Source organism: Podarcis vaucheri (genome assembly GCF_965113315.1).
Source record: "Podarcis vaucheri genome assembly, chromosome: 17".
Classification (NCBI taxonomy): Eukaryota; Metazoa; Chordata; class Lepidosauria; order Squamata; family Lacertidae; genus Podarcis; species Podarcis vaucheri.
The window spans coordinates 24,516,132-24,532,009 of NC_138755.1; the positions used below are offsets into that span (position 1 = coordinate 24,516,132).

At 40.6% G+C, this 15,878-nt stretch overlaps 1 protein-coding gene across 15 annotated transcripts in view; it reads right to left on the bottom strand.

Annotated features, from left to right (window-relative positions):
- The window catches only part of NFIB (nuclear factor I B), a 300,127-nt gene that overhangs the window by 43,630 nt on the left and 240,619 nt on the right, over positions 1 to 15,878 (bottom strand). For all 15 annotated transcript variants that reach the window (XR_014214785.1, XM_082204901.1, XM_082204908.1 and 12 more), the window contains exons 7-8: positions 10,521 to 10,649; positions 6,827 to 7,005 (exon numbers count right to left, since the gene is read on the bottom strand). Coding sequence is in view for 14 of the 15 variants with exons in the window: in XM_082204901.1 (XP_082061027.1) it covers positions 6,827 to 7,005; positions 10,521 to 10,649 (308 nt within the window). In the remaining variant the exon portion in view is untranslated. The remainder of the gene's footprint in view (positions 1 to 6,826; positions 7,006 to 10,520; positions 10,650 to 15,878) is intronic.

Below are 15,878 nucleotides of genomic sequence, written 5' to 3' on the forward strand. Positions count from 1 at the left end.
AGAGCCTACTACTGATTTGGGAAAGGCAGTATTTGGCCACCCATTTCACAACAGCTATTGCTTTCAAACAAATAGGATCTGAAACTTCTATACTGCTTGAATACAGTAATTACTGCTTACAATATCTAAGAATTCCAGTGCTTCAAGACATTCAAAATATTTAACACACAGCTCTTTAACTCTGTTAACAAGCTTTGATTCCTATATCATGATTGTAACCTTAAAAAAAATCATATAAAGTTTACTGGGGTCGTCCACTTTGCTACGTGGGAATTGACACAAAGCTGCTATCTTGAAACTTACAACATAATAACATGTAGTAAAATAATTTCACTAAATTCAAAAGGCACCTCTTACGTAAGGAAGTTGCTACCAGCTCCTAGTACCACTCTCTCTGCCATTCTCTTGGCCTCGGTCCCCCATCTTTAATACAAGAATAATATTGGCCTGCCTTATACAGGATTACTGAGCTAATGATCGTGAAGCACTAATACATACTATTTTGACTCATCAATACAAGCCCACATATATGCACCCACCCCAAAATACTCATCCTGAAGGCAAAGTGTTCTTTTATTCCCTAAATTCATTTGGCACAGCCTCCCCCCCCCTTTTTTTTAAAAAAAAGAGAGAAAAATGTCATTCTTGGATCTCTGGACTGCTTAAAAGGTGCATTTAACCTTACACTGAGAAACCTGCAGAGAGTTTCCCTTGTGGAAATCCCACCTAGCTCTGCATCTTGAAACTGATTTCACTCAAAATATCCAACTGAATACTGTGATTGTCTCACGACAGTGGTACCGTGGTACTCAAACGGCTTGGCTTCCAAACTCAGAAGTAAGTGTTCCGGTTTGTGAACGTTTTTCAGAAGCTGGACATTTTACGGAATGGTTTCAGGAGTTGAACGGACTGCCAGAACAGATTAAGTTCGAGAACCAAGGTATCAGTGCAGTGGTAAAGCAATTAGTTTCAAAATTCCTGTGGGCAACGTGATGCACCTTGAATGGTCATCTTAATCTAAATTAGAGTGATACCAAAAAAATGTTGAGGAGGGAAAGTTCAATTTTAGGTAAATACTGCTAGGTTCTTTGTTACCTGAAAAATAGTACTATTGTCACAATACATCCCTGAAAACCAAGTGAATGAATATGCTTTGAAGTGGGAAAAGTATAACTGAATTTGAAATTACATTTGTACAGATGTACAGTTTTTATAAGCTATGATAACCAAATTTATTTAAAGAAAAATCTGTATGTTACATGTAATGAAGTGTAGTCATCTGGCTGAAAGCATACAATTGCATAGAACAATACCCTTTGGTTACTAAAACGTCCTATGTGGTTTTTGTTTTCTTTTTGAACAAAGAAAAAAGAATTCTTTCAATTCTACAGCCTACAGATCGAACTCCTAGCATCATTGTGTGCCGAAGAACTTTACATTCTGATGCCAATCTTGCAGACTATAACTCCAATGCACTCAGAAATATAATTAAAAAACAAAGCTGTTTGATATAAGGGTGGGCAGAAAGCAGATTGGAATCTACTGGTAGATCAACAGCAATTTCTGCCGCCCAGTTTAACTACTGCAATGACAAGTGACACCCTTAACGTAAATCAGAATGCTGAAATTAAGAAAATTTGGGAGTAACCAGTAATGGATTTATGTGTGCAACTCAAATCTGATCTTCTAAGACCAGCAGCTACTCAGAGGCACCACTGAAAAAAAGAAAATTCTAAGTATATTTCTTTTGTGGGTAAATCTCAGGGAATAAGTAAAACACAAAACAAATCTCACAAGCCTGAAGTCTGTCCTTCCCAATGTTTCATCCAACCACCAAATTTATCAAAATTCAGAAAAATATCAAAGGTAACAGTGTAGAGTTCATCAACAGTCTGAGATTCAGTAGAGTAAATATGCCTTTCCTCTGTACAAAACCATCTTGTTGGATCCAAACACTCAATTGCATGAGCAAAAGGAGCTCATGGAATTTCTTTTTCATAAACAGACACTCCGTCCGTCGATGGATAGAATGTCCAGCCCAACACTTGCCAATGAATTTGGCTCATGTTTTCAAGAGGACAATGGTATTAAAATGGGATAGATTTCTTTTCCTTTTATGCTTACCCAACTGGTTAGTGGGCACGTGCTACCACTGGGCTGTAGTTTTCAAGCAACCGTTACCCAAATCTGGGGCATAGTGTGTGAGGGGGGCTGCCAGGGCGATGGCCCTGGGGCCATTTATCTGGGGGGCGCTGGCAGAGCAGCATGAGGAGGACGCAACAGGTATGTGCCCTTATGCCAGCCTTGCAAAGCGGAACGGGCTGGTGTTGTGGCGAGGACTGGGCTGGCATACCTGGCATGCAGGTGCCCACCTTGGGAGCCATGAAGACACACTCTGTTGCTGCCCCAAATCCCAAATCAAAGACAACAGCTTGATAACCAGTGTTGTAATGAGTTAGTAAGTGTATATGGCATTTGCTGCGGTTGAACAGATGTGATATTTTAAACTGTGAGATCCAGGTGGGAACAACAATGCTTCTATCATCTAAAGCAAATGGTTCAACAATGGTGGGGAATTGCTCGGGTAACAGCTAGGCCAATTTACTACTATATAGTGGTGCCCCGCAAGACGAATGCCTCGCAAGACAGAAAACTCGCTAGACGAAAGAGTTTTCCGTTTTGGAGGTGCTTCGCAAAACGAATCTCCTATGGGCTTGCTTCGCAAGACGACAATGTCTTGCAAGTTCCTGCTGGGGTTTTTTCCTCCCCCCCTTTTTCTAAGCCGCTAAGCCACTTATCAGCTGATCCGATCAGCAGATAAGCTGCTAAAAGCCGCTAAAAGCCGCTAATAGCGCTAATAGCGCTAATCCGCTAATCCGTCAATGGGCTTGCTTTGCAAGATGAAAAAACCGCTAGACGAAGAGAATCACAGAACGGATTCTTTTCGTCTTGCGAGGCACCACTGTATTTTGAAAATGTCTATAGGCTCCTTATAGTGATGTGGTCAGCAGGCAGGGGCAGGGGCAGGGGCAGAGGAAGGGGGGGGGTGCGGTGGGGTGGGCCGCCCCGGGTGTCACCACTGAGGGGGGTGACAAAATGCCGGGTGGCACTCATCGCGGGGTCTGCAGCGTGCACAAACCATGCATCTCTCCTGGGAGTGACGTGGTGGCTTGGGTTCCCACAGGCTCCGCGCTGCCCCGAACGGTCCGCCTGCCGCCTGCCACTCAGCTGTGGGGTGGCTGAGTGGGAGGAGACAGGCAGACTCCTTGGAGGCCCCGCGGAGCGTCCTGCCCTGGCTGGCCCCACCCTGCAGGTGGCTGGCCCTGCCCCTGGGTGCAGGGCACACAAGCCACCCCAGGCACCCGATCGGCTTGTTCTGTCGCTGTCATCAGGGGAGCACTTTTAACTGGTATAGTGATTAAAATTGGATAGCTATTAAAAATTACAGTGAAACATTTGCTTTGGAGACCTTTTCAGGCATTACAGTGGCACCTCCAGTTAAGAACTTAATTCATTCTGGAGGTCTGTTCTTAACCTGAAACCGTTCTTAACCTGAAGCACCACTTTAGCTAATGGGGACTCCTGCTGCTGCCGTGCCACCGGAGCACGATTTCTGTTCTCATCCTGAAGCAAAGTTCTTAACCTGAAGCACTATTTCTGGGTTAGCGGAGTATGTAACCTGAAGTGTCTATAACCTGAAGTGTCTGTAACCCTAGGTACCATTGTACTGGCAATGTCACATCACCACAACACTTTCACAACCGCACTGCAGAGAGCGCTTACAACTGCAAGGGATGTGCTAGAATCTAGCAGCTAGGCGGACAATGGACTGTATTGGAAGACCCGAGTAACAGGTAAATGTGAAACTCTTGCATATATTGGAGGGGGGTGGAATCTAGATTACATGAAACCAATGAGCAAGAACTAAGCAGTTATTGAACAAAAAATTGTAATAGAGAAAAAATACTAACATTCCAATAAAGTAGCAATGGGCCAGTTTGCTTGACAGTCACAATGGCTAGTTTTGCCCTTGCCATCTTATTCTAATGTGTCTTTATAATGAAAACTTTTTTGAAAAACTTGAAAGCAGAGGATCTTGATATTATACAGGAAGAAAGCTGCCGCTCTCCAAAGTAAATTCTGTTTTAAGTTATTAGTAAATCATTATTTTAATTTGAGATGCTTCCTCTCAAGAAACAATGGTGCTTGAGCATTATCCCCTTAATTATATATGTTTCCCAGTATTAAAGAGGGATCAGCTGCTGTCAGCAGAACATCAAAAGGGTATGAAATCAATTATAAAGTTGAAAGTTTTCTTGAAAATCTTAAGTATTATCAATTTACTAATATGTGATAGGTTTAAAAGATTATCTACAAAACTGAAATGTAAGTAAAGCAATCACTAAATAGTTGAAAAATGTACAACACTGAAAGACCAATTTTAATTTGCATATTTTTGCTTAATAATGTCTAATTGAGACATCAGTTTGGAAAACAACAACAATAGAACTCTTAGATTTTCCACACTGAATTAACATTAAGGATTTCTAACGGATGCCTTAATTAGATTTTATTATTCATGGAAACTTTACACAAAATAAAAACAGTTTCTACTGTCCCAATTCCGTTTCAGTCTAAGCAAAAAAATAGGTGGGCGTATATGAACGAGACTGTGGGAGATTTAATCCAGACACTGACATCAATTTGTAACTAAAATGTGACATTCAGCATTTAGAATTAGGATTAATACTCTAAGGGAAACAACTCTCTGCATTGTTTGGGCTGTAACACAATCCACACAATTGAAAGTAAGTTCCAAAGGAATTTGAGACTTAATTCCAAGTATATTTAGGATCAGGCTATTAATACTTTTTATTTGCATGTAAGAGTGTACATTTACTGTGGGATGGGATGAGAATGTTCCATCACTGAAGTCCAATAGCTACAATGACTTTTGGAACTGTCCAAAGGAAGCAAGTTTTCAATGAATACAGAAAAGTTTCTTTCTTTCTCAAATTCTATTGCTACAGCATACAAATCACATGCTCTGTCTTTTCACATCTGCAAGTAACAGATTTACAATCAAAACAGTAAATAGGCATTTCTGCTATTATATCCTAGGTCTATTGCCAAAAGTGGTGCTGGGGTATTGCTGTTGAACTTTGGCAGGTCTGTTGCACAGAATTCCATCTTATCTGTAAGCTGAATAATGTCTACATTAAACTTATGGGATAAGGTATCATCAATATGTGGTTCATGCTCATTTTTGCTTCTTTTTCAGACAACCCAGGTGTAATGGTTAAATCCTTGAGCACCAGTCTGAATTCAAGAATGGATAGCATGAGAATGAATAAACTAAAACTCAGTTTTGGCAAGACAGCGTTAGTCATTCCTGAAGGCTGAAAAGCACAGGAAATAGTGAATCTACCTGCTACAGTAGAACTGAAACTCAAGGATAGTATTTTAGGATACTTCTAAGAATTTACTAGTGCGTTCTGAGTGCTAGCTACAGTTTGGCAAAGCTCTCTTCCTGGGGAAACACTTCCAACTCCAGTAATCTTTAGGAGAGCAGCCATAATATTTTTATTCTGCCAGGCTGTCGAGGTGTTGGTTCCCCCCGGCCGGTACTTATGTTATGCTGCCTTGAATTAAATGTAATATCTAGGTTCTTGTTTTATTAATTGTATCTCTCTAACTTTTCTTGTACGCATCTTTTGGAACCACAAAGTGGCTTACGAACTGAAGTGCTTAAAACAGAATTAACACAATTTCAAATTATAAAGGAAAGAGGAAATTAAAATGCATTTCCATGTGCTTTACTATCCATTATGGAGAATATCTGTTTGCAATCCACCTAAAATACACCCAGTGTGAACTATGGGATTTGACAGGAGCACTGAGGAAAAGACAGTGAAACCAGAAACTGAACTTTGTAATAACACACACTGCAGATATTTCAGTCCAACTAGATTGCATATGACATGTTCTGATGCTGTTGCACACAGCTGTACACAAGTCTGTTACAAATGACTTCACTGCTGCTTTGGAAACACATGTGAACTGCTGCACATTTATTTGCAACTTTTTTATATAAATAACAACAACTAGAAATGTAGTCTTGCGTTTTTGTGCAATGCTTATTAACTTAACTTCCCCACTACCACTAGTTCAAAGATTTGCCGAATGCATGCAAATCACTGCAAAGCTGCATGCAACTCAAGAGGATTTTATCTAACACTGGCTAGTCTATAAATAGGATTGCCTGCTCTCTCTAGTGGGGTTTACATTAGCACATTCCTTGTTTCTCCCTGAAGCAAGCACTTCATCCCTATGTTTCACCCACATTAACTGCCATAAACGGTTGCGACTTAAACACAAAGTAAGAACGCTCTACCAGCCACAGGCTTGAAAACCTTGTATACAACCAAAGCTCACATAGTCAACTACGGACGAGGTACACAAATGTTTCCCTTGTCATTTCCCCACAATTATCATTTCACAAGACTAAAACCATGGCATAATTCTGAGTTCAGAACTCTTGGGGTGGGGGGAAAAAACAAATGTAGGACTATCCTCTATTCGTCATTCAAATATAATAATTTGTGATCCACAAAAGCAAGAGTGGTTGGAATTGGACTACAAGTGATCATTCCACTTTTATCCATCCATAGTTAATTTTAAAAGGATGCTGAACTAATTATGCTGCAAGACTCAGCTTGTAGACCACAGGTGCAACAATCAGATCTAAAAAAGAACTTTCATAGAACACATTCCTCCTAAGATTACTCACAGATTTATTTTTGTGTGTGTGCGCGCGCTACAGTACCTGGCTGGTTTGTGGACTGGACGGGTCATAAGAGTAATTCTTCAGAGTATCCTGAGGATTCAGGTGAGGAGGATACCGGATTGTTGGGTGAGAGAAGTAACTAGATGGCGCAGGAGGAAGAATAGCTTGTGGTGGAAATGGCAATGGTGAAGGTGGAGGAGGAGTTCTAGTTGAGATGACTAGAAGAGATAAGAAAAACAGAATTTGTTAAGGACCTTTCGTTACGGTAAAACTTTGCACCCATGACATGGCAAGAGAAACCCATATCAGACAAATAATAATAATGATTTATTTTCTTGCCTTCTTCACAGGTTTCATCTGCAACATCTTAAAATCACCATTACCATCATCATTCTTTATTAAATTTCTATACCACCTTTCATCTGAGGATCATGGTGTGGTTTACAATATAAAAACAGAAAAATAGATACCACAGTAACTAACAACCGCTCACACAGTTTAAAAGGCTGCAGATTGCTTAATTAGCCAAAGGTCTGGGAGAAGAGAAATGTTTTTGGTGCCAAAGCTATGTAATGAAGGCACCAAGCAATCCACAAATGAGGAGCCGCTGCAGGAAAGGCTTGTTCTCATGTTGCTCAAAAACATTTGATTGCAACATTTTGTTTTCTTGAAATCAAGTGTTCTATAAATTTTGTTAATTAAATATACCTTTGCTGTTTTCTAAAGGCATAAAAGGCCAAATAATCACATTTCACATACTTTATTCAAACTTTTCTTTAAATATAGAAATTATTGCCCTACGGAAAACGTATTTTAGTTATGAAGTATGGCCCAAAATAATTTTCTGTGTGGGGGAAACAAAGAGTTGTAAGAATTAGCAAATGATTCCACAATGCTTTGTGCTACACCCCTGCTAATGTATCGTATTGACCCAAATATAAGCTGCACCCGCAAAGTTCGGCGGCTTGGGGTAGGTTTGGGAGCCTTGGGCAGGACGGGCGCTGTTGCCCCACGCTCCCAGGCTGCTTTCTGGAGGGGAGCCATGTTGTTTTGCCGGTGGTCTTCCCCCCCTTCCCTCTTCTCTCATCTGATGTAGGGGAAGCTTCGAGTGGTGGGCAGCCTGCACACTGTTGCTATGCGCTCCTGGGCTGCTTCCTGAGGGGGGGAGCCGCGCCATTTTGCCGGCGGCATAAGGTCGCGAATATAAGCCGCACTTTAACTTTTCACAATCAGAATTTGGGGAAAAATGTGTGGCTTATATTCAGGCCAATACGGTATGTTGGGGGTAGGGGAAGGATTGCTAAACAACAACACTATGAATAATTAGCTGCCCATTGTGAAAATACTAATGAATATTCAACTTCGAGCTGAGGAAAATACCTTGCCCAATGACAGTATCTGTATTGGACAGAAATAGTATTGTATATTATACATATTTTTTTCCTTGAATTCTCCTGCACCCTACAAATTTCTCTATCAAGAGTGTATGGAATGTCTAAAACACTGTAATACATAATATCTGGTTACTACAGAGTTGTTGCACCGGGCATGGAAATTATGTCACTACATGTACACAACAATCACATACTATTTATATAAGGGGATAATGTGTGAAGGATAGCTCAGCTGGTCAAGCATGAGACTCTTAAACTCAGGATCACAGTTTGGGCTAAAAGATTCCTGCATTGCAAGGGGGTTGGACTAGACTACCCTTGTGGAATGATACACTAAAGTGGTCCATGGTATCTATAGATTTTCAAAGCACATCACTGCATCAAAACTCCAGCAGCTAATGAGATATTAAGTGCTTTGCTTTAAAACTTCATGATGATGCTCTCCTAAGTGCAACAATCCGTCTTCAGCATTTCAGCTAAAGACAAAGTTGATACTAATGCTGTGTACACATTACTGCTTACACTGGCTCCAGCACACCTCCCACCTCTGGTCTTCGAAGTCAAGTGCGCATGCTGTTGGCCACAATGCAGATGTATTTCCAGGAAAATACTCCTGGTCAATGTTCTGTGCCTCATACTAGCTTCTATCCAATTGGAAAACAGAAGCTGCAGTTAGGCTGAGGTGTGTGCATTTCAGGAAGCTGTGGCACATGCGCTGATGGCAACGCATGTGCAGATGTCAGCTTTAGTGAATTGGCACCCTACTCCCTTTGTAGTGTGAACAGCAGCATAAATAAGAGGCTTTAAACATGGGTCAGAGGGGACACCTTGCTTTGTACATAGCCTAAGGCCCTGTAAGTTATATGGCAGAGTCAGTTTTAAAATACTAAAGATTTTTTAAACTATCAATTATGCTTGTTTCGTAGCACACAGGGAGAAAGCTTGAAAGCAATTTCAAGGAGATGCTTTCAATTTTTTTTAAAAAAAAAACCATACAAATGTGAAGTGCTGCAAGACATTCTGAAGGATCTTGTTTGGTGTTTCCTTGAGCAGTTTTGTTTCCTTGGCAGTTATTTTCTTTGATGGGTCATATGGCTGTTCCACAAATACACATTTCCTCTATAAGTGTCCTTTTCTCTCCTATGCTTATGCTAATTTCCCCAACCTCTTTCCTCTAGATCCCATTCATTATTTTCTCAGTGCAGTTATTCGGGGTATTATGTGCCCAAAGGAGAAGATTCAGATGGTTGTTAGGTCCTTCTGGGATCTCTCTTAGTAAAGAAGGCGGCAGTTAAATATGCAACGCTAAGGGATAGTTGTTTAAGCAAAAAATAATAATAATCCTTTCATGTTTTGAGTTTAGATCAGTAGCAAGGAAATAGAGAGGAACTATTTTGCTATCAACTGAGGAAATCTGTGTTGGAGAGAAATCATTTTCCTATTTATAGTACACCCTTTCAGAACACCCTTTTTTAAGCCTTTGAAATAAACCTGTTCAAATTGCATGCTACGTCTTTGGCTGCAATCCTACACACATTTACATGGGTGGGCAAAATGAGACTTATTTCCAAGAAAATATGCAAGAGATTGTGCTATTAATTTAATATTGCACCTATGGAATGTATTCTACGGCTTACTAATGGAAAGACCCTTGGAAAAGGAAAGATTAAATTCAGGAAGTTATCAATACTATAAGCCTTTGTGATTCATAACCTAAGCATTCCCTTATTTTTATTCTGAACTGCGCGTCTTTTAGTCCTTATCTGTTTTAATTATCAGTTCTTATTCAACAATTATCTGTGTTTAATCTCGTACTCTATTCACATGTTTTATCCTATGCTTGTTTCTTTGTTCTTATTTGCTTTAACAACTGCCTGTTTAAATCCTAACTGTTATTTTACTCATATGAACTTATTTTCAAGGAAATAATTTTACTCAAGTTCTGCATGTAAATCTCTTTATCACTAGAATCTCATTATGATAATTAATTTCAACACGGGAAGAACAATATCTTACAGGTAACATAGAATTACACATTCACATCCATTTTGAGATTATTTGTCATCCCAGGAAACTATAGCATATAGCAGTGAATAAACTTCTGTGACATATAATATAGATATGTTGGGGTAGGGTGGGATTGTGAAAGTCTGTCCCCCACCCCTGGTTTCAATAGATTTATTCTAGCTAAAGCACACTGAAATTCTCAGGATCTCTTCCTTCATGTAACTTTGTGCTGAATGTTAAATTGAGCATTAAGTCAATAAAAGGGGTGTTATTGTGGCTGGGGAAAGACTAGCTCGGGGTTCAGAGTTTTTCCATCCCTCTTGCATCCTCACCACTGTGTGTAACTCCCGGGATCCCTGGATGGTGATGCTGGAAAGTGGTCAGTCTTGGTGAAGAATCCTGGGGAGATGTAGTGCTAAACAAAGGCTTTTCGGGTTTCTTCATTGTAGGAGAAGACATATCTGCAGTGGCGACACGACATAATAGATATGTTAGCCCAGAGATCACATAGCACCATTCTTATTTATCAGTCGCCCGGCACACGAAGGGACTCCGAGCAACGTTTAAAAATAAAAAGAATACAGCATCGTATAAGATAAAAGAGAAGAACATTGCATTATATTAAAAGCCGTAGAGTGACCTAAATAAAACCTAATGAAACAGCAGTAAAAACTTCAGCAATGAAAATCTACCATTAGTGGGCAGAAAAATCATCTTAATTCATCAAACGTCTGAGAAAAGTGTTAAGTTTTTGCCTAGAACAAATGCAGTGATAATGATGGCACCTCAAGTGGTTCTACTCCACTGCCAAAGCCCAGACCCCCAGCAAATTTCAGTCTGGTTTTCAATAGGATGAATCCACTGACTGCCCCTTTCCTAAAATTAACCTTGTGGGTGCTCTCTCTCTCTCTCTCTCTCTCTCTCTCTCTCTCTCTCTCTGTGTGTGTGTGTGTGTTGAGGGGGGACTTGCGGCAACATTAAGCTTCACTCTTAAGCCATCCATTGCTGCTGTGGCCCTGAAAACCAAAATTTTCAGTTTATCCTTGTTCAGTACACACAAACAGGAAGAATGGATAGCACCACACCCAATATTCCTGGCAGTAACAGAAGTTTCTAAGTATGCTCAGAATCCTTCATTGTCGCTGGAAACACTTCAGTCGTAAAAAATGATTCTGCAATCACTCACTGCCTCTGTAAACTGAGCAGATTTGGGGGGAGAAGGCAGACTGATTATGGAGGACTTGGGGGCTGGGGGACTGGCAGAAAGCTGCCAAAGACTCAAGCGTCTTTTCCAGTTCTCTCTGAGGGCGCTTCCAGAATGTTGAACTTTGGCGTGAATCTTTCACACAATTGGGTAGATGCCAACACATGGCATTTGCAGAATAAGAGTGCACCTTCATAGCCCACAGCAAAGATAAGTGGTGTGTTCACTTAGATAAAGCAACTTCCAGTACAATCCAGACTTTTTGTGGTAAGGAAAGTAGAGCATAACAACCACTCAACAACAGCGTATAACCTCCACAAATTTTGCAAAAACGAATCCGAACGCCTGCTCAATATACGATTCATCTGGACATGACCTCAGAAAACTCTTGGAAAGACTCCAAGAATTTTCTGAGAAATCTTAGAAATGTGAAGCAAATGAGCAGGAAGCAAGCTGGAGGAACCCTTCCCATGATTAGTTTTCAGAGACCGCCTACCCATCCACTTGCTGGGAGTGGACAGAGAAGTAGACACACAAATGTTTTTGAGTGTAGTTTGAAGTGTGAAGTGTTTCTGGAATAATATTATTCCAGAAAAAACACCTGCACGTATCAAAAGATATAGAGGAAAACCTCTATAAAAAGCCATTTTACAAACTAAGTATTAATTTGCCTTGTGTAAATTTTAAGGAGTTGTGGATTAAGAGAACATGGGGCTCTTTCTCAGCCTAACTGACTCCTCCGAGCTGATGTGAGCATAATGGCCCTGAAATACTAGGAAGAGTGAGACAAAATACTGAAAAAATGAATATTCATTGTAATGTATAACTGAAATCAGTATCTAATAACATAAACTTGCATCTACAAGAGTTGTAAATAGCAGCACCCTTCTTCTTTGGTTAGCATCTTTTCGTTTTGCTAGACAACAACATCCTTTCTACTCCAGCACAAAAGCCATTATAAACATTCGCTTCATAAAATTTAATAAATATTTGCTTTTGGCAAGGTGACTCTTTCATACTTATATAATCTCAGCGCTAAGAAGACATTCCGTTAAAATGGTCTGTGAGGGGGGTGATGGAAGCTCCACACCCAACTTGAGGGCAAAAAGCACTAAAATGGTAACCTCCCTAGATTACTGTTACAGATAGGTAGCCGTGTTGGTCTGTCATAGTCAAAATAAAAAAATTCCTTCCAGTAGCACCTTAAAGACCAACTAAGTTAGTTCTTGGTATGAGCTTTCGTGTGCATGCACACTTCTTCAGATACACACTGTGTATTCTTCAGATACACACTGTGTATTCTTCAGATACACACTGTGTATCTGAAGAAGTGTGCATGCACACGAAAGCTCATACCAAGAACTAACTTACCAAGCTCATACCAAGAACTAACTTAGTTGGTCTTTAAGGTGCTACTGGAAGGAATTTTTTTATTTTCCCTAGATTACTGTAAATCTTGCATTTTGCATGTACTCTACCTGACGCTGCCCTCGCTGATGACCCAGAAGCTGTAGTTACGGCAAAATACGGTGGCCAGGTTAGCGAGTTAGCCAGCTGGAATCGTATTACTGCAATTCCACAGGATTTGCAATGGACTTCCAGGCCCAATTCAACACGCTGATGTTATTCAGAAGGTAAAAAGAGCCCGCTGGATTGAGTCAATGGCCCATCTGGTCCAACCTCCTTTTCTCACAGTGGCCAACCAGATGTTGTTTATACTGTTGACGTACGAAGCTCTATGCAACCTGAGACCCAGATATCCGAAGGAAAACCTGCCCAGCTGTTAAGTTCTGAAGGATGTCCCAAATCCAAGTATAGACCATTAGGAGAACAGGTTTTCTTAGTGCCTTAAATGTGGAATGCCCTCCTCACTGAAGATTGAGGCACCTACAATGTTATTCTTTCCATGGGCTCAATACTTATTCTTTTCACCAAGTCCTTAAGTACTGAGATATTACACAACCACCCGCAGCATTTGTTCAATTTACAATTTTTATTTCAGCACTGGTTTTATCAACTAACGTTCTGTAAATGACATTTCTTGCAGTATCTTTTTAATGCTCTGTTAAAATATAACAATCCATTCTTCTACATCTTCGGTTTAATATATATATAGTGATAATACGGAGTAACTGAAAAAGAATACACAACAGGACTGTGTCAAGAAGACTAGAGAATGGGAACCACATATATATCTCCTTCATTTGGGGTGGTGGAGAGATAAACAATTAATGCTTCTCTACAGGATTTTAAGTGCTGGCATGTCTAGCTGACACCAGTTAGAAATGAACATTATGCTAATACAACACAAGATCATAACATCCATACACGTCTCTGAATAAAACTGGTGTGAATTGGTGGTGGAATTAAACGGAGGTATGGCTAGATTAAAAGCTTGGAAGTTATTCTTGCATAATACTATAAAGGTAAGGAATATGCATGTCTGGACCGCGTTATGTTATAAATTTAAAACACTAGCACATCAAAGAGATAAAGGCTTATGCAAATTGGGGGGGGGGTTGGAAACGTTAGATCAACTCATCTCCCAACAAGGTAATTCCATCTACAAAGGAAGGCAAGAGAGAGAGTTGCTGTGAAGCATAATGTATGTAGCCAGCTCAACGGCAGCTTGCACAAATGGCGCTCCAGATGTATATCTGCTCAAGTCAGCCCAAGGCAACTATTTTGATCAATTCTAATGTGATAAAATGCTGCGGGGAAGGAGTGCAGAAATGTGTTTACGTCAGACTTTAATTAAACTGTTGTTTGCTTCCAAAGAACCTTAGGAAACACTAATGAGACATGAGTTTCAGCAATTTCCTCATCAAAAGCACAGACCCTCTGCCTCTGCACGGAGCTGTCTGCCATCCCAGGAGCTCCCTCGATAAATGTCACATGGCGTCCCAATCAGTGAGCCACCTGTTAATGGAACATTCCTGGAGTCAACTTGTGAGAGAGGCAGAGTTCAAGGATCCACCTGCCTGCATTGGACACCTGCTCAGCTTTCACAGGCAGTAACACAACATGTTCACTTTCCCATGAATCTACAGGAGGAGAGCCACCAAGGAATAGGGGCACAGGCGCAGAATAAATAGCTTTGCATCTACTGCAGCCAGCCCGGTTTAATTCCCAAATCCACCTCCATTTAGTCGCAGCTTCAAGCTACTTAATTAAATGAAATCTTTCTCTGCAAGGAGCACTATATTGAAGCTAAAGAACAATAAGCAGAAGGACTATAGTTAGGAGTTATTCACAAACATTTGTGCAAGAGTTCAAAGTGCTGTAATAGGCACGCCCTATCGCGGTTCTTCTGTTTCCTCTTGCATAAAAGGATGTGCATGGTCTTATGCAATCAGAACATCATCTATCAATTTATTTTCACTTTTTTGTGGAATTCTCAAGTAGTGCAAAAGTAATACTTAAAAACAACAACACGTGTTACACCTTCTGCAAATGGGCCCAACTATTTCAGGCAATGCCAGCCTAACTGAAATATTTATTCCTTTTCAGTCTTCCCTAATTTAAGCAGGAAGGGAGCAATCATTTTTACACCTAAGAAAACTTTTTAAAAGGGGGGGGGAGCAGATTAGTTTCTGACTCTAAATACATAAAAAACAACCACTCGCTGACTTAAAACTCTTAAACTTAAAACTTAAAAGCACAGGGTTTTACAAATTGGGTTGTATTTTAGCATTTTCAGGTGCTGGATAAAGCACTGGTGAGTTGCCAGCAGATTAATTTCCCTAATTATGAACAGTAAAAGACGTCATCTTCATATATGTCTAGGAAAGAGATGGACTACCCTACTTTGATGTAAGTTTGTTAGTACATAGTACAGAGCTTATACATGGGCAGGAAAGTTACTGGCAGACAGGTTGGATTCAAAATTGTCCCTTAATTCCCTCCTCACTCCCCGCATATAAGCTGCACAATCATGATGCAGGCAAAGCTGACCTCAATAACCATCCACTAAAAAGGAGCATTATGAATCCATTACCAAAATATGGTAAAAGGTAAAGGACCCCTGGACGGTTAAGTGCAGTTAAAGACTACTGCAGGGTTGTGGCACTCATCTTGCTTTCAAGCCCAGGGAGCGGGCGTTTGTCCACAGACAGCTTTCCAGGTCATGTGGCCAGCATGACTAAACCGCTTCTGGTGCAACAGAACACCGTGATGGAAGCCAGAGTGCATGGAAACACCGTTTACCTTCCCGCCACAGCGGCACCTATTTATCTACTTGCACTGGTCTGCTTTCGAACTGCTAGGTTGGCAGGAACTGGGACAGAGCAACGGGAGCTCACCACATCATGGGGATTCGAACTGCCGACCTTCCAATGAGCAAGCCCAAGAGGCTCAGTGGTTTAGACCACAGCACCACAAAGTGCACACAGGTGTAATACAGTTCCAAGAGATCCTTGAATTACACAGGCCTCCACTCAGGCAGCCTCCTCATCCTGTCTGTCATGATGATGAGCTCTTTTCTAAT